Genomic DNA, 23,246 nt, shown 5'->3' with positions numbered 1-23,246 from the left:
CATTAGCAGAGCAGAAGACAGACCCTTAACTGACTAAGCCACCCAGGCACCTAGTTTTTAGAAAACTTTCCAGTATGTTAAGAACAGTTTGGGCGCGTGATTCTATTTTTTTGAGAATACATTTTGTAAAATCTAAAAAAAAAAAAAATAAACCCTAAGACAGGTTCCTAATACATGAACATCAACTAGGTTGGTAATAGCATGTAAGAGCTCCCCTCCCCCAGAAGCACACAGAAGTGTTGGTACAAGATCTCTTCAGCTGAGTGATAAGTAATAAAGGATAAGAGCCTGAGAGCAGTGGTGAATGAGTCATCCAGAACTGGAAATTCATAAAACAGCATCCCTCCTGGCTAATTCCTCTCTCAGGGACGAAGTGGTGGACGCGGGCAGGGGCAGGGGGTCAGTGGCAAGGACACACAGAAAGTATGCTGGGCAGGGGCTGGGAGTGGCAGGTCCCTGGCAAAGCCAAGTCCCCTTGGTGGTGTCGGATGGTTGCTAGAGGAGATCAGCCTCTCACTCTTCTGTCTCTCATGTGCCTCTCTCTGATTCTTTCTTTCAGTGACCTGCAGGATCCCGTTGAATGTCTTGCTGGTCATCCAGATGACTCACCATTTTCTTCTAGCAATTCCATCCCTGTTGTTCCTCAGGCCACCATTCTGTCCCAGGTCTCCAGTGCCTTCTCTTTTCCTGAACCTCTAAATCATCCACCTCTAACCCAGAGCCCTGCTTCTCCAACACAAGTGATTCACCTTCCTTCTCCCCAGCCTTCAGCTCCCCTAGCTTCGAGCTCTGCCATGGCTACGCCTCCCAGTTCTGGAACGATCTCTTCCCCTACGCCCCAAACTGATCTTTCCCACACACTGCCACCTGTGAAATCCTCACTTTCTTCTCCCACCGCATCTGCCCCTGTGGATGTCATCACGGCCACCTCACCTCCTGACAAGACAGGTAAGTATGACGGAGCCAGGCTGCTGCTGTTTGTTACAATCTGGCTTCTGGAAACGCAGGAGCTAGTCTGCCTAGTCAAGAGACCTGTAATACGACCAGGTTGACCCTTTCTTTTTATGAAGTCTGCTTGATTTTGAGAGCTTTCCTCCAGACATTCATAGAACATAGATATGGCTGAGTTTGATTGTTTTGAGCAAGAGAGTGGAGAAATAGCTCTGAGGCAAACATACCCCGTTTTATTGAGACGAGTTAGTTGACAGGTTTGTTTCTTCCACAAAAGGTTATGAGGTCAGTTTCCAACATTCTGAAGAGGAAAATTTTGAACTTTATTTACTGTTTTTTAAAGATTTTATTTATTTATCTGACAGGCAGCGAGGGAGGGGACACAAGCAGGGGTAATGGGAGAGAGAGAGAAGCAGGCTTCCCACTGAGCAGGGAGCCTGATGCGGGGCTCGATCCCAGGACCCCGGAATCCTGATCTGAGCCGAAGACAGATGCTTAACCAATTGAGCTACCCAGTCACCCCTCTTCTATTTTTTAAAAGATTTTATTTTTACATAATCTCTACATCCAATGTGGGGTTTTAACTCGTGACCCTGAGATCAAGACTTGCATGCTTTTTTATTTTTTTTAATTTAATTTAATTTTAAGATTTTATTTATTTATTTGACACACAGAGAGAGAGGAGATCACAAGCAGGCAGAGAGGCAGCCAGAGAGAGAGGGGGAAGCAGGCTCCCCACTGAGCAGAGAGCCCGATGCAGGGCTCAATCTCAGGACCCTGAGATCATGACCTAAGCTGAAGGCAGCCCCTCGCATGCTTTTTTAGACTGAGCCACCCGGCTGCCTCAGTTGGGTTTTTTGAAGTATAATTTACATACAATAAAATTCATCCAGATCTGTGGATAGATGAAATTTTTATAGTTCCACGAGGTTGGATTAAACACCCAGACCCGCTCAACCACCATCATGATACGTAACATTTTCACCACCCCCAAAGTTCCTTCATGTTCCTTTGTAGTCAACTCCTATCCACTACCCCCAGCCCCTGGCCACCACTGACTGATCTGTTTTGTTTTCCTATACTTTTGATTTTTCTAAAATGTCTTATGAACAGAATCATACAACATGCAGCCTTTTGGGTCTGGCTGCTTTCAATTGACATAATATATTGGAGAATTGGAGATCTGTCTGCATTGTTGCAATTATCAGTTTTAATTACTGAATAATAGTCCATTGTACGGAGGGATCACAGTTTGTTTATCCTTTCTTTCTTTTTTTTTTTTTTAAGATTTTATTTATTTATTTGACATTCAGAGATCACAAGTAGCAGAGAGGCAGGCAGAGAGAGAGGAGGAAGCAGGCTACCTGCTGAGCAGAGAGTCCGATGTGGGGCTCGATCCCAGGACTCTGGGATCATGACCTGAGCCGAAGGCAGAGGTTTTAACCCACTGAGCCACCCAGGCGCCCCTATCCATTCTTCAGTTAGTAGACACTTGGGTTGTTTCCAGCTTGGGGGGGTATAATGAAAAGCCTCTATAAACATTCACAAACAAGTCTTCTTGAGACATGTTTTTCTTTCCCTGGGGCAAATACCTAGGAGTCGTGGAGTCTGTTGTCTTTCTTTATTAGCGATTTTTCCAGTACGTGTTCATAAAATGATTTGGCTTCTCTGTGGCAGAAACGGTTTATACCAGCAGCATCAGTGATTCTGATCTTGAGAGTCAAGTGTCCCAGATGGAAAAGACTCTGTCCTTGGGTAGCTTGGAGCCTAACCTCGCAGGAGAAATGATAAACCATGTCAGCAAACTCCTTCATTCCCCACCTGCCTTGCTGGCTCCTCTGGCCCAGAGGTAGGTATTAGCAAACTGATGTGCTCAGGAGAGGGGACCCTCTAACGACAATGATACTTCTTATCAGGATTAATTACAGCCAAGAAAAGATTCATAATGTTTTGTTACATTGCTACTGCATATTCTGCTTCCAGCGGGGAAGACAAAGTGGGAGTGCTGAATCTGAACCACTTGTCTTTACAGATTGCTAAAAATAGTGGATGACATTGGCTTACAGCTGAATTTTTCCACCAAGACCATAACTCTCACCTCCCCTTCCTTGGCTCTGGCTGTAATCAGAGTGAATGCTAGTAATTTCGACACAACTACCTTCGCTGCCCAAGACCCTGCAAATCTTCAGGTACATCCTAATCCTTTGTGAAAAAACCCTTTTCTTGTCTATGATTGTAACCTCCATGTACTTCGTGCTGGAGGCAATTACTGCTTCTAGTCAGGGGTGATACTCAAAATACTTAACATCTAGAACAGTGCGGCACCGCAGAATCAGAAACAGGACATTGGTCTTGGCTGAAGCAGGATCTGAGAGGTCCTTGGGCCCAGTGTTAACCTTCTGGCACCTAGACTATGGAAGTTTTTTTTTTTTTTTTTAAAGATTTTATTTATTTATTTGACAGAGAGAAATCACAAGTAGATGGAGAGGCAGGCAGAGAGAGAGAGGGAAGCAGGCTCCCCGCTGAGCAGAGAGCCCGATGCGGGACTCGATCCCAGGACCCTGAGATCATGACCTGAGCTGAAGGCAGCGGCTTAACCCACTGAGCCACCCAGGCGCCCTAGACTATGGAAGTTTTGCAGGGAGGTGGGGGGCTCAGGTGGGGAGAAGTGTCCAGTAGAGGGTACTGGGCAGTTGCAAGAGAGCAGGGACTTACCAACCCATTTCAGTATTTTAACAAGCATTTGGACTGCACTGGTGTCAGTAGCAGAGCTGAGTATCAATCCTGCTTCTAGCGTTTTCTATCCACCTATTAGAGGGATTGGGGCTGGAAATGCCCAAGTCAGACCAAGTCTTGCCCTTTTTGCCTTTTAACTTAATTTGTATAGTTCTCCCTTTTCAAGTTTAGTGCATGTGGTTCTACAAAGACTTTGCCCTAACAGGCAGCCAGTTGGTGTGTCTGCAGTTATGGTTTTCAGCACTGCCCTCCACCCCAGCCCCAGTTTTGTTGAGCTATAATTGACACAGAACATCCAAACTTTCCGATGGTTTCCATATATCTTTAAAATGTTCCCTTTCCTGCTCTGAGGACTTGTCTCTCTATTATACATCCTCTCCAGTTTCATAGCAATCAGAGAGACGATAACCGATTTGACAGAGGTTACCACAAATAAATGCCTTTACAGGATCCTCCTCCTTAATTAGTCCTTACGTTTTCCATCTATTCATTATACTAGCCCCAGGCATTTTTATTATCTCTTACTTGATTTTCAGGTTTCTCTGGAAACCCGGCCTCCTGAGAACAGTATTGGTGTTATTACACTGCCATCATCACTGATGAGTAATTTACCAGCTAATGATGTGGAGCTCGCTTCCAGGATTCAGTTTAACTTCTTTGAAACACCTGCCCTGTTTCAGGTAAGGTTAATGCTAACTGCTTTGGGTTTAGGTTTTATTTTGGAAGGGGGCAGTTTCGTTTCTTATCATTCTCCATGAAAGTGGCAATTTATTTTGATTTATTTATCTCAGAGGGTTATTTATTTATTTGAGAGAGAGAGAGAGAGAGCGTGCAATGGGCAGGGGGCCAAGGGGGAAGGAGAGAAAAACTCTCCGCAGACTCCCCGCTGAGCACAGAGTCCCAACACAGGGCTCCATCTCCTGACTCTGAGATCATGACTTGACCGGAAACCAGGAGTCAGATGCTTAACCACTCGCCATCACCCAAGTGCCCTTCCAGTTTGTTTTTAAACAGAGCCTAAGGATAAATAACGATAACTAATGTTAGCCTGCTACTGTGCACTCAGAAATGTTAACTTTTTTTTTTTTAAGATTTTATTTATTTATTTGACAGACAGAGACCACAAGTAGGCAGAGAGGCAGGCAGAGAGAGAGAGGAGGAAGCAGGCTCCCTGCTGAGCAGACAGCCCATGCGGGGCTCAATCCCAGGACCCTGAGATCATGACCTGAGCTGAAGGCAGAGGCTTAACCCACTGAGCCACCCAGGCCCCCTGGAAATGTTAACTTTAATCCTCCCAACGACCCTGTGAGGGAGGAAGTATTCAACCACTATGCCAACTTTGCAGATAAGGGCAAGGAAGTGCAGAGAGCTTAACTTGCTTGAGAACACACAGTTTAAGCAGCTTCGTGTTCGATTCTCTTGACAGTTCCTGAGGGTCCTGTTCTGTTTGTCTGTGACATTTCCGTCAGTAGCTAGAGCACGGTATGGCGGAGCAGGCTCTGTTTCCAATCGTGGGCCCACCAAGGAGTAAAGGGACTTTCCCAGGGGTTACTCCCTGACCCTCAATTTCAATTTCTCACCTGGATTATAAAATCAACCGTGTGAACTTACTGTTCTTCAGGGTCCCTTCCTGCTCTAAAAGCCATCTTGTTGATTCTTTGGTGTGCTAGGACCCTGCCCTGGAGAACCTCTCTCTGATCAGCTACGTCATATCGTCCAGCGTGGCAAACCTGACGGTCAAGAACTTGGCAAGAAACGTGACGGTCACCTTAAAGCACATCACCCCAAGCCAGGTGTGGGAGGCCCATCTGGTCTCTCCTTGGACCACATGCGCTTGCGCAAACCACGTCTATCAGACTTGGCCTGAAAGAAGGAGATGGAGTAGAATCTCACACTTGGTTAAGGGCAGCGTGTGAGGCTAGGATCATAGGGTCGCTCTGCTGGGTTTTAGCCTGCCTAATAACTGATCACCTCATTCCCAAGAAGGTGCAGCACAAAAGCCAACTACTGTCTAGTTTAGTGCATTAAGATCTGCGGCTATAGGTCTGATTCTCACCCCCAGAGGGAAAACATCTCTCACTTCCGTTCAGATTGAGCAGTATCTGTGACCATACTACTCAAAGTCTGGTCTGCAGGCCTGTACCTTCACCATCAGCTGGGCACTTGTGAGAAATGCCCACTTTGAGGCCCCACGCTGATCCCTGGAATCAGAATGTGCATTTCAGCAAGGCCTCAAGGTGGTTCCTGTGCACAACGGCTGAGTTTAAGGAGTGCTGACCTATGAGGGATGCACTTGCTGCTAGGGACTAGAATACAGTAAGAATTCTCCCAGTATCAAGAATGAGATTCTGCAATTTGAAAATTTCATACTGTTTTTCCAATTGCTTTTCAGTTTTTTCAGTTCCATGAATTGATTATTTGTCACTTATCTTTCCACGGCAGGATGACTTAACCGTGAGATGTGTATTTTGGGACTTGGGCAGAAATGGTAGGTACCAGTCGAACCTTTTTCAGTCTCGAGTGGGCGGGGGTGGAGAAGAGGAAGAAGGGGCAATCATTGAGACCATGGCCTCGCTGACGGGACAGATACTCTTCCCAATACCACCAGGTGGCCGAGGAGGCTGGTCGTCGGATGGCTGCTCTGTGAAAGACAGGAAGCCGAACGAGACCATCTGTACGTGCAGCCACCTTACAAGCTTTGGCGTCCTACTGGTAATGACCCCATGCTACATGGCTTTTGACTCTGGGTCTGTGGGGCAGCCAGGCGTCCTGACATGATGTCTAATGTGATGGATGAATTTGATCAGCAGATAGGATATTGTAGCAAACTTACAAAACAATGAAATTACTCCTCCAATGAGCAAATGCACTTGAAAGATAATAACTTGGGGTGCTGGGATGGCTCAGTCAGTTTAGTGTCTGCTCTCAGGTCAGGTCATGATTCCAGGGTCCTGGGATCAAGCCCCGCGCGTGTCCGCCTCCCTGCTCAGCGGGGAGCCTGCGTCTCCCTCTGTGGCTCCCCCTGCTTATGCTCTCTTTCTCTCTGTCTCTCTCTCAAGTAAATAAAATCTTTAAGAAAAGAAAAAGAAAGATAGTATTTGACAGTGGAATGTTTTCCCCCCAGTCTATTTTTACACATAAATTTTCCTCTTTTAAATAACAGGGCCTAGGGGATTCAGATTAAAATGGGTAAGAAAAATTGTTTAGTTTGCATTGCCCTTTAAACCCTCCTTTTTTTTTTTTTTAAAGATTTTATTTATTTATTTGAGAGAGAGAAAGAGAGAGAGCTGGAGCGGGCAGGAGAGGGAGAAGCAGGCTCCCTGCCCAGCAGGGAGCCCGACACAGGACTGGATCTAAGACCCTGAGATCATGACCAGAGCCAAAGGCAGACGTTTCACCAACTGAGCCACCCAGGCACCGCAGTTTAAATTTTTCATAAAGGGCGTCTGGGTGGCTCAGTCATGCCTTTGGCTCTGGTCATGATCCCAGGGTCCTGGGATTGAGCCCCGCATCCGGCTCCCTGTTTGGCAAGAAGCCTGCTTCTCCCTCTCCCCCTCCCCCTGCTTATGTTCCCTTGCTTGCTGTGTCTCTGTCAAATAAACAAAATCTTTAAAAACATTGCTTTTTTCATAAAATGCTCTGTCCTCAGTTTTCTTATGTAATCTCTCCAACAGTCCTACGAGACAGGCGGAATGGGGTGTTGTTACTGTTATAGGAAGCTGGAATTAAGACTTTGGATGGCCAGTGTCCTAGTAATAGAACTAAGAAGTGTAAGAGTCTGAAGCCAAATTCAGGTCATTAGGCTCCTAGCCCAGTGCTTTCCCAGTGCATCGTAATGCAGCCGCCTCACTGACCGGACGGATTCTCTTCCCAACACTGACAGCTGGCCAAGGAGGCTGGTCGGGTGGCTGCTCTGGGAAAGTGAAATGAAACCGGCTGTACCTCTTACGTACATGGGCTGTGGAGTCCACCAGACCAGAATTTGGGGCCCGGCTCCTCCATTTCATACTTGGGTGCCCTTGGGCAAATTATTGACCCTCTCTGGGCCTCGGTTTCACTATTTTTATGTGATAATAATAATTGGGTCTACCTTGTAGGTTTGTTGACTAAACTATGGATGGGCACTTCGAACACTCTAATAATAATAATATTATTATTACTGGTTATTATTGGTTTATAATAATAAATGTAAACCATGGCTCTTTAATGTATTGAAAATATTTGGTCTTGAAAGCGGTGTTTTATTTTGCAGGATCTACCTCGGACATCCTTGCCACCTTCTCAGATGATGGCTCTGACGTTTATCACCTATATTGGTTGTGGGCTTTCATCAATTTTTCTGTCAGTTACTCTGGTAACCTACTTAGCCTTTGAGTGAGTATCCACACAAGACACTTGGGGTGTAGGATGCAGTACCCATCTCCACTGCCAAAATGTATTATGTGTGCTCCTTGGCCTACCTTATCCTATATACCATCCAGTGGTGCCACCGGTATGCAAAACTTCGTGGGACTTTTTGGTTAAAATGCTTACTTCCTTCTACTAGTTTGTACACTTAGTGAAGGCAGAGATTGTGTCTTTTTTTTTTTTTTTTTTAAAGATTTTATTTATTTATTTCACAGAGAGATCACAAGTAGGCAGAGAGGCAGGCAGAGAGAGGAAGGGAAGCAGGCTCCCTGCTGAGCAGAGAGCCCGGTGCGGGGCTCGATCCCAGGACCCTTGGATCATGACCTGAGCCGAAGGCAGAGGCTTTAACCCACTGAACCACCCAGGTGCCCCAGAGGTTGTGTCTTAATTATCTTTTTACCCTAGAATGATGCCTGCTGCCTTACACCGACATGAGGTGTAAAATGAAAGATGGAGGCAGACCTTGAAACTCAAGAGCTTCTCATCTGATGATAGACCATAGCTTTGCCTACAGCATAAGAGCTCTCAAGCTACTGAGTTTCTAAGTCATACTGAGTAAACAAAAGATTAAAAACAGTAGCAGGTATGGGGATGAAGAAGAATAAGAGGCATAAGACCTCCCTGAAAAAGATCGGTATTTCATGAGTGCAGTTTTGTAAGTCCAACCAGAATGCATTACAAATAATGGCATCTTCTTCTTGGCTTACATGAAGGGTCCCTGTGGTCATTTTGGAATGTGGGGGGGTGTGGGGGGGGCGGATTCCAACAAATTCTGTTGGGAAAAAAAGAAAATAGGCACTTTCAATACGTTAACTAAATTAAAGAGTATGTAAGTTCTGGGGTTTGGATTTTGGACACTGCTTAGGCAATGTAGAAATTGACTTGCAGTGCCAAACTGAGGGTTAATAGGATTAATGAGACTAAATGACCATCAGGCCAGCCATGACTCAGAATGATTTTACCAGGTCCAATTTCTCACACATAGACATGCACATGTCATCAGTTCGCTCTGATTTCCTCTGCCTCTTTCACTTAGCTATAGTTGAAACTCTTCTTTCCATGATCTCATTTTAACTAATAGCATAATAGGGGATCTGGTTCGGTTTTGAAGATCTGAATGTAGGAGAAGCAACAGCAGTGCTTTTCAAAGTCATTCGGGAAGAAATGAGGGTGGGCACTCGGTCGATTCCACTACAAATTACTTAAAAGGATGGGTCAGCCGTCAGCACGTGAAAGGTTCCCCGGAACTGTGAATAGAGATTTTCCATATTGTTAGGACAGCAGATACTCTGTTTCGGGTTTTCCTTTGTTGCTCTTTGGGTTGCTGATTTTTAATGCCTGCCCCCAGCCCCACCGGGACACACACAGGGAAGAAATTGAGGCATACAGACCTTGACCAAAGAACACAAATACATTTCTTAGATACGCTCACATAAGGCTTGTCAGATTGCGGTGCTAATTCTTTTCTTGTCCTCTCCTTTTAGGAAGCTTCGGAGGGATTATCCTTCCAAAATCCTCATCCAGCTGTGTGCGGCTCTGCTCCTACTGAACCTGGTGTTCCTCTTGGACTCGTGGATAGCTCTGTACGACATGCGAGGCCTCTGCATCTCCGTGGCTGTATTTCTGCACTATTTTCTGTTGGTCTCATTCACCTGGATGGGCCTGGAAGCATTCCACATGTATCTGGCCCTTGTGAAAGTGTTTAATACTTACATCCGGAAATACATCCTCAAATTCTGCATTGTTGGTTGGGGTATGTATAATTTGGCTTGCACATTGCCTGGGCTTTCTCCAAAGCTCTTGCTCTGCTATTCTGGTTTTTCATCAGGTAGAGACAATAGTAAAGCAGGTCCTACTTAGCAGGTTTCTTAAACAGCTGCATTATCCTTACATGGTGCCCTGCCCAAAGGGCAACCTTGTCCAGTCTCTCTCTCTCTTTTCTTTTTCAGGATTTGTCTATTTGTTTTAGAGGGGCGGGCAGAGGGAGAGGGAGAGAGAACCTTAAGCAGACTCTGTGCTGAGTGCAGAGCCCAGTGTGGGGCTCGATGTCATAACCCTGACAGGTAATCTAACCTGTGCTTGAACACTTCTGTTATTAGGGAGCTCATTATCTTTGTTAAAAAAAGAAAAAATTCAACTGGCTAAATTTTACAGATCTTATTAGCTCTATTCAGGGAATTCATGAATCAATAGCATCCAGTTTAGCAGACAGAAAGGAGCTGTACAGGGGCGCCTGGGTGGCTCAGTGGGTTAAATCCTCTGCCTTCGGCTCAGGCCATGATCCCAGGGTCCTGGGATCAAGCCCTGCATGGGGGAGGGGTGTCTCTGCTCAGCAGGGAGCCTGCTTCCTCCTCCCTCTTTGCATGACTCTGCCTATTTGTGATCTCTGTCAAACAAATAAAATAAATAAATAAAATCTTAAAAAAAAAAAGGAGTTGTACAAAAGGAAAGATGTTGACAGGCAAAAGGAAACAGGAATAACCAAGTTATGCTAGGCAAAAAAGCAAGTTTGTTATGGCCAGGTTCCTTTCCTTTAGGGGATGACAGAAGTGTCCATCAGGCAGATTACCTAACTAGTGCTAATAATGTGATTCCCGGTTTAAGATTCCATTTCTGGGAGAGCTGAAATTGTAATTAAGTCAAGTCTCAGTTTCATGACCCGGGGCTTGCCATAAGTGACTCAATTCTAGGTCTGTTGTCTGGTTTTTAATACCTTACGAAGCAGCCAGTAACCATTTTCTAAAGCCCTACAGCTCTGATTTCCCGTTAAGTTCACTTGGCTCTCCGGCGGCACTCACCCAGTGGTCTTATTTTTGCTTTGTGAGGCAAAAAAATAATAAGCTGATTCCTCTCTGCCAAAGAGCCCTTTCGATAATCTACAAGTAGTATATAACACTGTGAAAAATGCCCTGTTTTTCCATGTATTTTCATATAAGTAACCCCATGAAAGACAAGCCTGTGAAGTTACCACAAGGCAGTTTATTGCTAACACCAGGTGAGGAAACCAGCTTAAAGCGATGACGTGATTTACCCAATTCACATAGTTTGAGAGCAGCCCTGCCGGGCTTTCTGATTTCTCATGCGTGTCCTTTCCACTGAATTAGAGCCGCCATCCCTCCCTGTCTTCTTTCTCAGGCTAAATATTCCTTCAGCTGTTCTCTACACAGCAGTACCGCAGACCCTTTACCACCCTTGTCACCCACCTGTCATTGTATCTCTGTCAAGAATAATAGAACACCTTTCCAGAGAGATGAGTCGCTTCTTCCTAGAAAAATCAAGCACCGCTTCTGACATTGGGCATGGATTCAGTCTTTGTGGAATATCAAACGGCCACATTCTCGGTCCTGGACAAGTTCCACGACCCCAGTATTTTCTTTTTAGGAAAGTGTTTCACTTAGGAAGTCATCATATATTAGTGTCTCTGTAAGGTACAAATACAAAAGAATTCAATGAAATATTATGTTACACTGTACCAGGTACCCCAACTTATGAGGAAGAATTGTTTTTTTATTTACCAGACACTTGAGATTGGATGTCAGGCTGGTCTTTATGCCCAGAGTGTGAGCTGTCTGCATGGAGTCGGCTGAGGGGTGATGGGATGGGGGGTGAAAGGGATTCCTTCCCAACCCAATGCCATTTTAAACTGGGAAGAGCCTTCTCATTGTGCTGCTGCTTTGTGGAAGCACCAGTAAGCCCTTGAAAGAGCCAGTATGGCGGCAGTCAGCATCCCCAGATCAACCGGGTCTGCTCCCCAGTCCGTCAGTGGGTTCCAGATAATCAGTGAAGGATTTGGGGTTCATAATGGAAGATTTGCCAGGAGTGGCTGATAACCCTACTCTGTTGTTTACATTTTCGAGTCTTTTACTTTGCTGGCCACCTGAGCCTCAAAATTACATTCCAGGTGTGTGTAAGTTAAGGGTAACTCGAGCTACTGTAGCCGACCAAAAACAACAACAACAAAAAATCTCAGAAGAAGATAATTTCTCACACACAGTCCAGTTAGCAGGACCAGAGAGGTCTGTGGTCTTGAGGTTAGTCAGGATCCAAGCTATTGGAAACTCTCCCTCAGGACAGGGGCTTCCAAAGTTGCCATGAATTTGAGAGAAGAAAGAGTGGAGGATCTCCTATAGGAAGTTTCTGTGGGACAAGCATAGAGGTAGAGCAGAGCACTTTTGTCAATATCCCATTGGCCATAACCTGGTAACGTGGCCACATACACCGAGCTGCAAAGCAGGCTGGGAGAGGTCCAGCCGCGTGCCAAGGAGAAGGAGAAGCAGGGTTTGCTGAACAGCTCACCAGTCTGCTACCTGAAGAAAATAGAACGTGATCTCCAGTCTTTCTTTTCAACACCTTGGTTACTAGAACTCCGTGTGATTGATGTTTTCCCATCCCCCAGGGGTACCAGCTGTGGTCGTGACCATCGTCTTGGCTATATCCCCAAGTAACTATGGCCTCGGATCCTATGGGAAATTCCCCAATGGCTCACCTGATGACTTGTGAGTACAAAGCCCCTGAGGGAATGTTAAGTGAACTGGAAAACAGAATTCTCCAAGAAAGTGGAGTATGTAATCGGCGTATCGACTCCGACTCTCATCCTAATAAAATCCGGTCTTCTCAGTTATGTGTGTAATGAGATAAGCTAGTCAGAAATGCCACGCTCCTACTTAAGTATAAAAAAAACGAATTGGAAGTATTTTGAAAATACTTTTCTAAGCCTCTGATAAAAAGGAAATACTAGCTACCAGTAAAGACTCATGGATAGAGTTGCTAAGATTTAAAGGGGATAAAATCCTGAATGTTTCCAAAGAATAGGTTTTAAATACTTCTAATCACCAAGCGTCCTAAAATAAACTCCTCGTGTTTTGTTTTTTTTTTCCTTTGAGCTTTAAGTGGTTGTTGGAGGGCAGCCGGTTTTATCTTTTTTTTTCTCTTATACTTTTAGGAGATGTCTCAGTAAAACGATAAAGATTCATTGTATCATTTTGAACCATATTTCAGCACTGTAATATGTTCCCCATTGTTTTTCCCCCCAAATTCCAGTTGCTGGATCAACAGCAATGCTGTATTCTATATTACAGTTGTGGGATATTTCTGTGTGATATTTTTGCTGAACGTCAGCATGTTCATCGTGGTCCTGGTTCAGCTCTGTCGAATTAAAAAGAAGAAACAACTGGGAGCCCAGCGGAAAACCAGTATTCAAGACCTCAGGAGCGTTGCCGGCCTTACGTTTTTACTGGGCATTACTTGGGGTTTTGCCTTCTTCGCCTGGGGACCAGTTAACGTCACTTTCATGTATCTCTTCGCCATCTTTAACACCTTACAAGGTGAGCTCTACAGCGCCAGGGGGGCATGAATGATCCCAGTCGAGCTGAAAATGTCTAAGAGTTAGAGTATCTGTGAAGTGGCTCATTTCTGAGCTTAAGACTTCCTTGTTGAAAACAGATTCATCTCCGGAAAAGGGGGCTTGGAGATCCTTGGAAGAAACGGGTACTTTTTTCCTCCTCCTCCATAACCACAAATGTCCCAGTGACTTCTGGCTGCGCCTGCCTTCTAGGTCTGTTTGATGTGAAGACCATGAGAAACCTGAAGTCAAAAGATAGAGCCAAGTGGCCACAGCCAGGCCCAGTGACTCTTATTAACTGTATAAAAGACTTGTCAGCTCTAATTAATTTTCAGTGGAGGTATTTGGGCATTAAATGCTAAGCAGGCTAATAGGTTTACATAACAATAACGATAATTCATGTCCCTTGGTTTCCTTTTATTCCAAATCTGCCGGGATGCCTTTCCATTCATCCTGGTCTCCCAGTTTCATCTTTTCCTTCCTGTTGTTCTTAGCTCCCACAGGGTCCTCCCCGCCCACCCAGCAGTTCTTTCTGGCAGTAGATGGTTTTGCCAGTTTTCAAAGACATCCCAAGCTGAGATTGAATTCAGATGCCTCATTTGGAGGAAGCCACTTAATATACTTGTTGGTTACATGGTTTGTTAGATTTTTTTTAAAAAAGATTTTGTGTGTTTAGAGATTTATTTATTATTTGAGAGAGAGAGAGAGAGAGAGAGAGAGAGGAGGGGCTGAGGATCAAGATCAAGATCCCAGGCGCCCCTGTTAATTTTAACTCACAATGTATCAGTTCCTGAACTAGTATATCCAGGTGTTCTACTACATAATATTAAACAGGAAAGTTTATGTGCCATAATGGCGTGCTAAAAGAAAAAAAGAAATATGCCCAAATCACACTAATCACAAACACAAAAGCAAGGTACCTATCCTCATATTTGTTGCGGAAACCGATCCTGCTTCTCGCTCCTCATTTCCCCCAGAATGTCTTCTCATTTGAATAGGAATAAATGAAAGGAATGTGTCCCTTCATTTACAAAAGGGAACTGAAGCCTAATTCACTGGGCTTTGGGGTTTAGGAAAGCTGAGTGTAGATTTTGAGTTGGTACTTAGGCCCATCTGGATCGCTCTCATACCTGCCATTTTTCCTCTTACGCAGCCAACGGGGGCTGCCCAAGGGTGGCCGATAAACGGGGGTGAGCGGTAGTCAAGATGGCAGGTTTCAGGATGGGCACGTGTAGTGTACTGGAAGGAAACCTGACCCTTAAAAGGAAGATTTTACAAGATCGATTGGGGTTTCAGGAGAGGGAGAGTTCAGAAGTCGCCCCTTCATTCGGTAAATATTTGTGGGCAAAAACCTTGAGACGTGGTAGTAGCTTGGGGCCCTGTGTTGCAGGACCAGGAAGAAGGTGGGTTAGGAGGCAGAACCCGAGTCCTTCTTCACGTCTGTAGTGTTGCTCTCTTTGTGGCCAGGACACCAGTGGAAAATTTCCTTGAACAGATTAGAGGGAGCCTGGAAGGCAGACAAGGACATCACTGTGGGGCACCGGGCTTGGGAGGAAGAGGGAAGGGCCCAGGCAAAGGACTCTGCTGAGGGCCGGAGAAGAGGAACTGGGGCTTTGAGACCAAGGAGGATGTGGCACTTGACAGGGCATGAAGACGGAACATAAATATGGAAGCGTGAGAAGGAGGAGCCTAGGTCTGAGCTGGCATCCTGAGGGGAGGGGAGGACTTGTACTTGGAAAGATCGAGAATGCCAAGGATAGGATATGAGAGGAGAGACCGTTGAATTTTGGAAACAGGGAGTTACCGTTCCTCTCATAAGTATTTTTTATCTTACAAAGAGTCTCTTCAGGGTGCCTTCCAATAGCAGACTTTCTAAACGCTTTGGACTTTTTTTTTTTTTTTCCAATTTGCAAAATTTCACTTTGCCTATGGCTGCCAAAGATTTTATCTTTGTGCAAAGGAAGCTCAGGTCTCAGTCTGGGATTACATTACAGGTTGGTTTGTTTATTTCTCCTCCATAGGATTTTTCATATTCATCTTTTACTGCGTAGCAAAAGAGAACGTCAGAAAGCAATGGAGGCGGTATCTTTGTTGTGGAAAGTTACGGCTGGCTGAAAATTCTGGTAAAGATTGACCTTTTTCTCCTCTTAAATCTTGAGGAAAAGACATAAGTTAAGATCTAAAGCAATCCATGCTAGAGGGCTGTCGGATCAGGAAATCAATGAACGGATTCCAATTGTGAACATTAGGGGAAAAAGCTGTGGTGAATTAAAAAATAATTGCTTATAATCTGGAAATTTTGTGAACAGTAGGATTAACGGGCTCATTGGTTCTTAAATGAAACAAGAGGTCAATTTTTCCTTTTGAGCTCAGGTTTTCCGTTTGTCCGAAGTCATTTGTCCTATTTCCCTTTAGAACTTGGTAAGCATTGGCTCAACCTGGGGGGGTGTGGGGAGGGGGTGAAACAGGTGATGAGGACTCTGGAGAGCATGTGTCTGGGATGAGCTCTCAGCACGTGTGGAAGGGCTGAGTCTCTATGGCGTACCCCTGAAACTAATAGTGCACTATATGTCAACGAACTGGACTTAAAAGCATTAAAAGAATTCTATAGTTCTTTAATAAAGCATATTAGTTTCTTATTTGAAAAGACCAAAAAAAAACCACCTTTGGCTCAAATGTTTTTTTCTACAGGTCCTGGTTGTCTGTTGCTTAATTTGTTAGTGGGCCAGACGTCGTGTAGGAGTTTTAGCATACATTGGTTATTTTGAAGTTATTTTCAGGCGTGCCCTGTGTTATAGAGCAAATGGCTCCTTTTCAAGAAGATAAGAAAACTGAAGTACTGTTTGAAAATATAAATTCCTTTTACATGAATGCCACCTTTACCGTACAGCAGAGGCCTGTTGGCAGTAGATCTGCCCTCAGAAAATGGCAGTACATATAGTCTGGTCCTGTTAAGTCATAGAAGAGCCACCCATCGCCACAACACAGTTCTTGTGTTCTTTTTTTTTAAGGTTTTATTTATTCCTTTGAGAGAGAGAGTCAGAGCACACATGCAGGGCGAGCTGTACAGGGAGAGGGAGAAGCAGACTCCCCACTGAGCAGGGAGCCTGATGCAGGACTCCGTCCCAGAACCCCGGGATCATGACCCAAGCTGAAGGCAGATGCTTAACCCCCAGAGCCAGACAGGCAGGAGCCCCATCTTGTGTTCTTCTTCTTCTTTTTTTTTAAGATTTTATTTATTTATTTGACAGACAGAGATCACAGGTAGGCAGAGAGGCAGGCAGAGAGAGATGGGAAGCAGGCTCCCCGCTGAGCAGAGAGCCCGATGCCGGGGCTGGATCCCAGGATCCTAGGATCATGATCTGAGCCGAAGGCAGAGGCTTTAACCCACTGAGCCACCCAGGCGCCCCTAATCTTGTGTTCTTCTTAAGACCGTCCTCAGCTCTGGGGCAGTGCCTAATTTAGTGGCTATCTATAGACACAATCAAATCAGCGTGGCCTGAATGTAGGCTACTTTTAACTAGGTGGTCCTTTAGAGGACAAAAAGGTAAATAGTCTGACATGCACACACATTTGATCACACAATTAGTGAAGTGTGTGACTCCTTTGTAAGAAGAGGCAGTGAGATCTGGAAGTGAGATCGGTTGCGAGAACGAGTTCCACTGTGATCTGTCTCTTGCATTTGAGCTTCAACATTCCGCCCTATTTCTCTGAAATGCTTATTCTGCTGTAGACTGGAGTAAAACTGCTACTAATGGTTTAAAGAAGCAGACTGTAAACCAAGGAGTGTCCAGCTCTTCAAATTCCTTACAGTCAAACAGTAACTCCACGCACTCCACCACGCTGCTGGTGAATACCGATTGCTCGGGCCTTGCGAGCGGGAACGGTACGTATCCCTCAACGTAGTACTTTTCAAACCAGTGTTTGTTTTATTAAAGTAGTTTTCTCCTTTTGTGGCATTTTTGCTAAGCAGAGAGAAAAAGTACCTATGACGAGTGGATTGAAATGCGGCTCCCTTACGGAACAGAAAGTTTACTAACTCAGATGTATTCAGTTGAGAGCAAATACCGGAAAAGCAGTTTTTTTTAAGGTTTAGTTTTTCATGATGGGACTTCATGATGACCTAAAATGTTTCACGTTGCAAACCCTAATTTAAGGGCTGCCCAGAAACCTCAGTGCTGTGCTCCTGCTGTATAAGCTGTACTGAAAATAGTTAAGACCATATTGATTTTTTTTTAAAAGATTTTATTTATTTATTTGACAGAGAGATATCACAAGTAGGCAGAGAGGCAGGCAGAGAGAGAGAAGGGGTAAGCAGGCTCCCCGCTGAGCAGCGAGCCCGATATGGGACTCGATCCCAGGACCCTGAGATCATGACCCGAGACGAAGGCAGAGGCTTAACCCACTGAGCCACCCAGGTGCCCGAGACCATATTGATTTTTTTTTTTAAAAGATTTTTTATTTATTTATTTGACAGAGAGAGAGATCACAAGTAGGCAGAGAGGCAGGCAGAGAGAGAGAGAGGAGGAAGCAGGCTTCCTGCTGAGCAGAGAGCCCGACGCGGGACTCGATCCCAGGACCCTGAGATCACCTAGGCGCCCCCATATTGATTTTTATAGTACATCTGTAATCATACATATTTTCAGTACTTTTAAACCTTCCTATTTTTTGCTTGTTGTGTTTGTCCATTCTTTTCCACAGCATGGCTGCCTGGTGGCAGTGCCCAGATCCCCATTAATGTATCAAACACTGCCAGGATGAATTGAGGCCAGTTCCAGGGACCATGTGTGTCACCAGTATATGAATAGGTTTTTGCTGCAATGCCTCCTTATACTAATTCTGACATTTCTAGCTGAAACTTCCATTATATTTTCTTTCTTTCATACACTGGGGCTGTCCATTACTCATAAAGGCTTATGTACTTCATTCGTCTTTGGCTTCTTAATACATCTTTAGCATTTTCATAAAAACATCTATTTCTGCTCATATACTTTCGCCTTCCCTGGAGAATTTGCCTTTATTCATTGTGTTAGGATATTAATTATTTAATCAATTTAATTTAATATAATTATTTTAATTATATTCTAATCTCCTAAAGATGGGAGGCCCTGCTGGTTTATAGAGAATTTTTAAAGTACAGTAGGATCCCTCTAAGTCGAGGTTTCTCAACCTTGGCACAGATGACATTTGGAGCTAGGTAACTGTTTGGTTTTGGGAGCGGGGAAGCCTGTCCCATGCGGTTGGGGGTTGGGGGGATGTTTAGCAACATCCCTGGTTTCCACCCACCAGATACCAGGAATACCTGCCCCCTCACCTCCAGCTGTGACAACCAAAAATGTCTTCAGACATTGCGAAATGTCCCCTGAGGGGTAAAATCACCCACCTCCCCTTCACTGAGAACCATTATTATAGAAGATGGAAAACACCTACCATTTGGCCTTAGCTCCTTACTGCAGTTGTCAGGGTAAGAGCTCTGGGTTCTAGGACAAATGGCTCTATGGGGAATGACTAAGTAAAGAGAGCAGAGGCAGTAGTGATTAAGACTGGCTGGTAAGTTAGCATGAAAAAGCAAGTTCAAAGCCGAGAACTCAGAGGTGTGAGGTAAGCCATCGTGAATCCTCGCAATTACAACATGTTGGAAAGCCTCATGGCTTGGACAGAAGTGTTTGGTGCTCTCAAAGCCAGAGTTTTCCATATTCTAGAAACAACTCACAGATGAAGCCTCACTTGCCTAGCCTGTGTTGCCATATTTCGGGCAGTCAGATTTGATAGAAGCAATACATTTTTGTGCAGCTGTTTGACACGGCTGATTTGACACAGCTGTTTTTGGTGGCCGACAGTGAGGGTGGGGGGTAGATTTTTCGCCACCGGAACGGCCGAGTTTTTAATACCATGTAGGAAGCTCATCAGATGGGCATCCCTGACTCCTCGGGCTGCACACCAGGATCTGCGGTGGATGAGGGATAGGATGGGCCACGCCAAAAAAGAAGGTGGAAGCTTAATGGTTTATTTCACCAGGTCAGATTGTCCCTGCAGGAATATGTCCTCAAACCAAAATGCCTAAAGCAGGACAGCTGGCCTCAGATGGTCACACGCCCTATTTGGGCTGTGTTGACCATATCCATCTCCTAGTTTGTGCGAATGTCACCTATCTGATTTTTTTTTTTTTAAAGATTTTATTTATTTATTTGACAGACAGAGATCACAAGCAGGCAGACAGGCAGGCAGAGAGAGGGAGAGGAGGAAGCAGGCTCCCTGCAGAGCAGAGAGCCCGATGCAGGACTCGATCCCAGGACCCTGAGATCATGACCTGAGCCGAAGGCAGCGGCTCAACCCACTGAGCCACCCAGGCGCCCCGTCACCTATCTGATTTTGCGTGAGCGGCTATCTCATTCCGCACGGGGGTGGGGGGGGGGAGGTGGGGAGGTGTCCACAAGCTCACATCAGTTCTGAGCCACACAAAACCTTGTACAAAACACTTGATTCCTGAAACCTGAGTTTCATTGTCTGTGGAATGGGGATGATAAAAGCACCCAGTGTGCAATGTAATGAGATAATACTTACACGGTTCTCAACACTGTTAGTCATTATTGTGATGATTATAGCATGAACTAAAAAATGGGCTTCTTATTCAGCTTTCTGTTTTTAAGATTTATTTACTTATTTTAGAGATAGGGAGATCGTACAAGTGGAAGGGACAGAGCCAGAGGGAGAAAGAATCTCAAGCAGATTGCACTGAGCATAGAGTCTGACACGGGACTCGATCTCAGAACCCTGAGATCACAGCCTGAGCCGAAACCAGGAGTCAGTCACTCAACTGACTACACCACCCAGGCGTCCCGGTATTTGGTTTTCTACGTTCTCTTCTAGTAGGATAATGTTCAGGAGGATAGTGCCAAGTAGCCGGAGGGTCTTAGCAGCTATGGTTTCGCGTTTCCTGCACACACAGAGTTAAGAGCCTGCTTGCAGTGTGGGAGGCCCAGGTCAAAACTAAGATGTCTCTAGAATGTCCAGCTGCACCCTGGCTTGGACTCTGAGGTTGTAATAAATTGGTCATTTCCTCGTGGGAATCAGTCTTGACCTGATTTAGTCAGAGGGGCTGATTTAGTCTACCAGAGCTAGTTTTGTCTTGCCCATGACTATTTTTGCTCTCAGTCTCTGGTACAAAGTTTTATTTTATAGAAATATATTTTTTTAAGATTTTATTTATTTATTTGAGAGAGAGAGAGAGACAGTGAGAGCATGAGCGAGGAGAAGGTGAGAGGGAGAAGCAGACTCCCCGTGGAGCTGGGAGCCCTAGGCGGGACTTGATCCTGGGACCCCGGGATCATGACCTGAGCTGAAGGCAGTTGCTTAACCAGCTGAGCCACCCGGGCACCCTATTTTATAGGAATCTTAAGGAACCAAGAACTTCATAAGGGGACATATGGGATCTCTGTTAACCTTAATCTTTTGGGGGAGACCAGAATATTACATTAGGTCCTGCTGTTCAGAAGCTACTACTTCTTATGATTAACCAGAGTTAGGAAATTGGCCTTTTCCAATCAAATATATTATTTTCCTTCATACTTGACCATTTCATTAAAAAAAAAAAAATTGCCATAGAGAACAGGTTTCTGGCACATTCTCTAGTTTCTATACAACATTATATTATATATTTAAAAAAGAAAACACGTACTACATGTGCCTACTTCAGAGCAAAGGGATTTAACTGTGTTTACTTTTTAATTGCTTTTTGTGGATACTTTGTGACACCAGATTTGTTTTTCCTTCTATAGGGAATGCTTCAACGGAGAAGAATGGTGTTTCTTTCAGTGTTCAGAATGGAGATGTGTGCCTTCATGATTTCACTGGAAAACAGCACATGTTTACTGAGAAAGAAGAAGTGTGCAACGGTAAAAGCCGTATCGCTCTCAGAAGGACTTCAAAGCGGGGAAGTTTACACTTTATTGAGCAAATGTGATTCCTTTTTCTAAAAACAAAGCATGATGCTTGACCGTGTGAAAATGTCCAATTTTACCTTTTACACAATGTGAGATGCGTGAAAATCAACTAATTTTATACTCAGCAACCTCTGGAGGAACATATGCTAATTGAGGGCAATGGTTATTGGAAGAGGAAACCCAAGACATTATCCATGGTTTTTAGACATTTGCCATCTGGTTTTTAACCTTCATTTTAAAAGAAGGTTGGGTTTAAACAATACAGTAAGAATAAGACTCGTTTAAAATCAAAGTAGTTCATTTCTAGCCGTATTCTAAAGAGGCCGAGTCATCTATGATAAGGTCCGATAAAGCAACTGTTGACTTCAGCCTGTTGGTGAGTTCAGTTGTGCATGCCTTTGTTGTAAATAAGCTAAATTCTAGTGACCCCCATGTCAAATATCTTCTACATTTCTTGTATTTATTTTCTACTGTGTAAATTAATTTCTTTGTAGAATCGTGGTTGTGTTATTGTGTCTAATGTGATAATTCAGAAAATCCTTGCTGGTTCAGTGAATTCTAAAGCTCCTTTTGGAGATTATATGGGATGTGAAATACGGAAGCTTCACTGAAATCAAGAAATAATGGTGCCAGCCCGACTGGAAAAAACGACAGTGCCACAATTAGCTCATTAGTGCCTTTGAGCAAGTTGGAAAAATGTGCCCCCCCTCCCCGGGCAGACACAGCCCCGAGTGCTCATGGTTTGGCAGACAAAGGGGGGGGCATATTTTAGCCCCACGTATCTCTTGGATGCACCCTTGTGTAGGGCACCAAGTGTACAACAAACGTGGCAGCCAATCCCAGTGCCCATCTCCTGACCTCATTCCTAGTCAGAAGATTATGGAACCTGCACCAAGATGTTTCACCTAGTACCTTGGCCACAGAGAGGGATGGAACCGTGATCTAGACCATCTGTCAGGATGACAGATGAATGTGGAGGAGATCTGTACACCGCCACTTCTCACATCCCCAGAGCCTTTCAGACAAGGGGAGGAGAGTAGGATTGATTCCCTTTAAAAGGAGAGGTAGATGGAGAAAAAAAAAAAAATCCTATTGCTGTTCTTTAAAAGGCAACTGCATAGTACTTTAGTTGTCATGACTGGTACATTCTGGGCCAGCCAGACTTACGATTATTTTTTAAAAGGTGTCAAGTCTTGAAGAATGTATAGTGACAAGGGGGAGCAGCTGTTGGGAGCGTGAACTATCCTGCAATGCTATTGTTTCCGTATGTATCAAACCCTGATTGCTCTTAGTTACAGAGGGTTTATCGTGCTTCTTGCCTATAGCGGCCTGAGCTACGCCTCAGGTGTGTCCTGATGAGGAACCTTGCAAAACCCTGTAGTTAGGTCTTTCACTACGGTTCCCTCGCATATATTTCAAGGGAAGGTCGTAGCCCCAGCTAACCATAGTAATAATGTAATACACCTCTGTGAGTGCTGATTTGCCTTTGCGATATTTCTTCTCTGATTTATTTAATTGTCTTGTATTTATGTCAGAATCGACAAAAATGTTAAGATCGCCAAAATAAATTTGTAGTTCAGTCCTTCGAGTTTGAAAGCTTTCACTGAGAGAAGGCGACCGCGATCTCATTCCCCGGCGGCGTGGCGTGTGAGTGGCCTGACACGGAGGAACACGACGGGAACATCTTCTGGCAAACAGCAGACACACAGTGACTGTGAGGCTAGAGCAAGGTTCCTCGCCATGAGATCAGTTCCTGAGGTCTCTTTTTCATTTTTCCCGTACAGTCTTTCAAGCCTCCCTTTTTAACACATGTTGCCATCGGCCTTCGCAGCCCCGTATTTGGATCCCTTTCCTCCATGTCTCCGCAT

At 44.7% G+C, this 23,246-nt stretch overlaps 1 protein-coding gene across 6 annotated transcripts in view; it reads left to right on the top strand.

The window, feature by feature from the left end:
• The window catches only part of ADGRG2 (adhesion G protein-coupled receptor G2), a 137,555-nt gene extending 114,600 nt beyond the window's left edge, over window positions 1-22,955 (top strand). For 4 of the 6 annotated variants that reach the window (XM_032331421.1, XM_032331419.1, XM_032331420.1 and 1 more), the window contains 14 exons: window positions 560-948; window positions 2,629-2,800; window positions 2,984-3,140; window positions 4,224-4,367; window positions 5,358-5,480; window positions 6,130-6,175; window positions 6,296-6,399; window positions 7,940-8,061; window positions 9,579-9,847; window positions 12,491-12,590; window positions 13,135-13,418; window positions 15,457-15,558; window positions 17,169-17,321; window positions 21,214-22,955. In XM_032331421.1, the coding sequence (XP_032187312.1) occupies window positions 560-948; window positions 2,629-2,800; window positions 2,984-3,140; window positions 4,224-4,367; window positions 5,358-5,480; window positions 6,130-6,175; window positions 6,296-6,399; window positions 7,940-8,061; window positions 9,579-9,847; window positions 12,491-12,590; window positions 13,135-13,418; window positions 15,457-15,558; window positions 17,169-17,321; window positions 21,214-21,398 (2,350 nt within the window). In that variant the 3' untranslated portion in view covers window positions 21,399-22,955. The remainder of the gene's footprint in view (window positions 1-559; window positions 949-2,628; window positions 2,801-2,983; window positions 3,141-4,223; window positions 4,368-5,357; window positions 5,481-6,129; window positions 6,176-6,295; window positions 6,400-7,939; window positions 8,062-9,578; window positions 9,848-12,490; window positions 12,591-13,134; window positions 13,419-15,456; window positions 15,559-17,168; window positions 17,322-21,213) is intronic. The other 2 variants (XM_032331422.1, XM_032331423.1) reach the window with 2 other exon arrangements.
• The last annotated feature ends 291 nt before the right edge of the window (window positions 22,956-23,246 follow it).

The sequence above is a fragment of the Mustela erminea genome, chromosome X (genome assembly GCF_009829155.1).
Source record: "Mustela erminea isolate mMusErm1 chromosome X, mMusErm1.Pri, whole genome shotgun sequence".
Lineage (NCBI taxonomy): Eukaryota > Metazoa > Chordata > Mammalia > Carnivora > Mustelidae > Mustela > Mustela erminea.
This window is presented reverse-complemented; position numbering and strand designations above follow the sequence as displayed.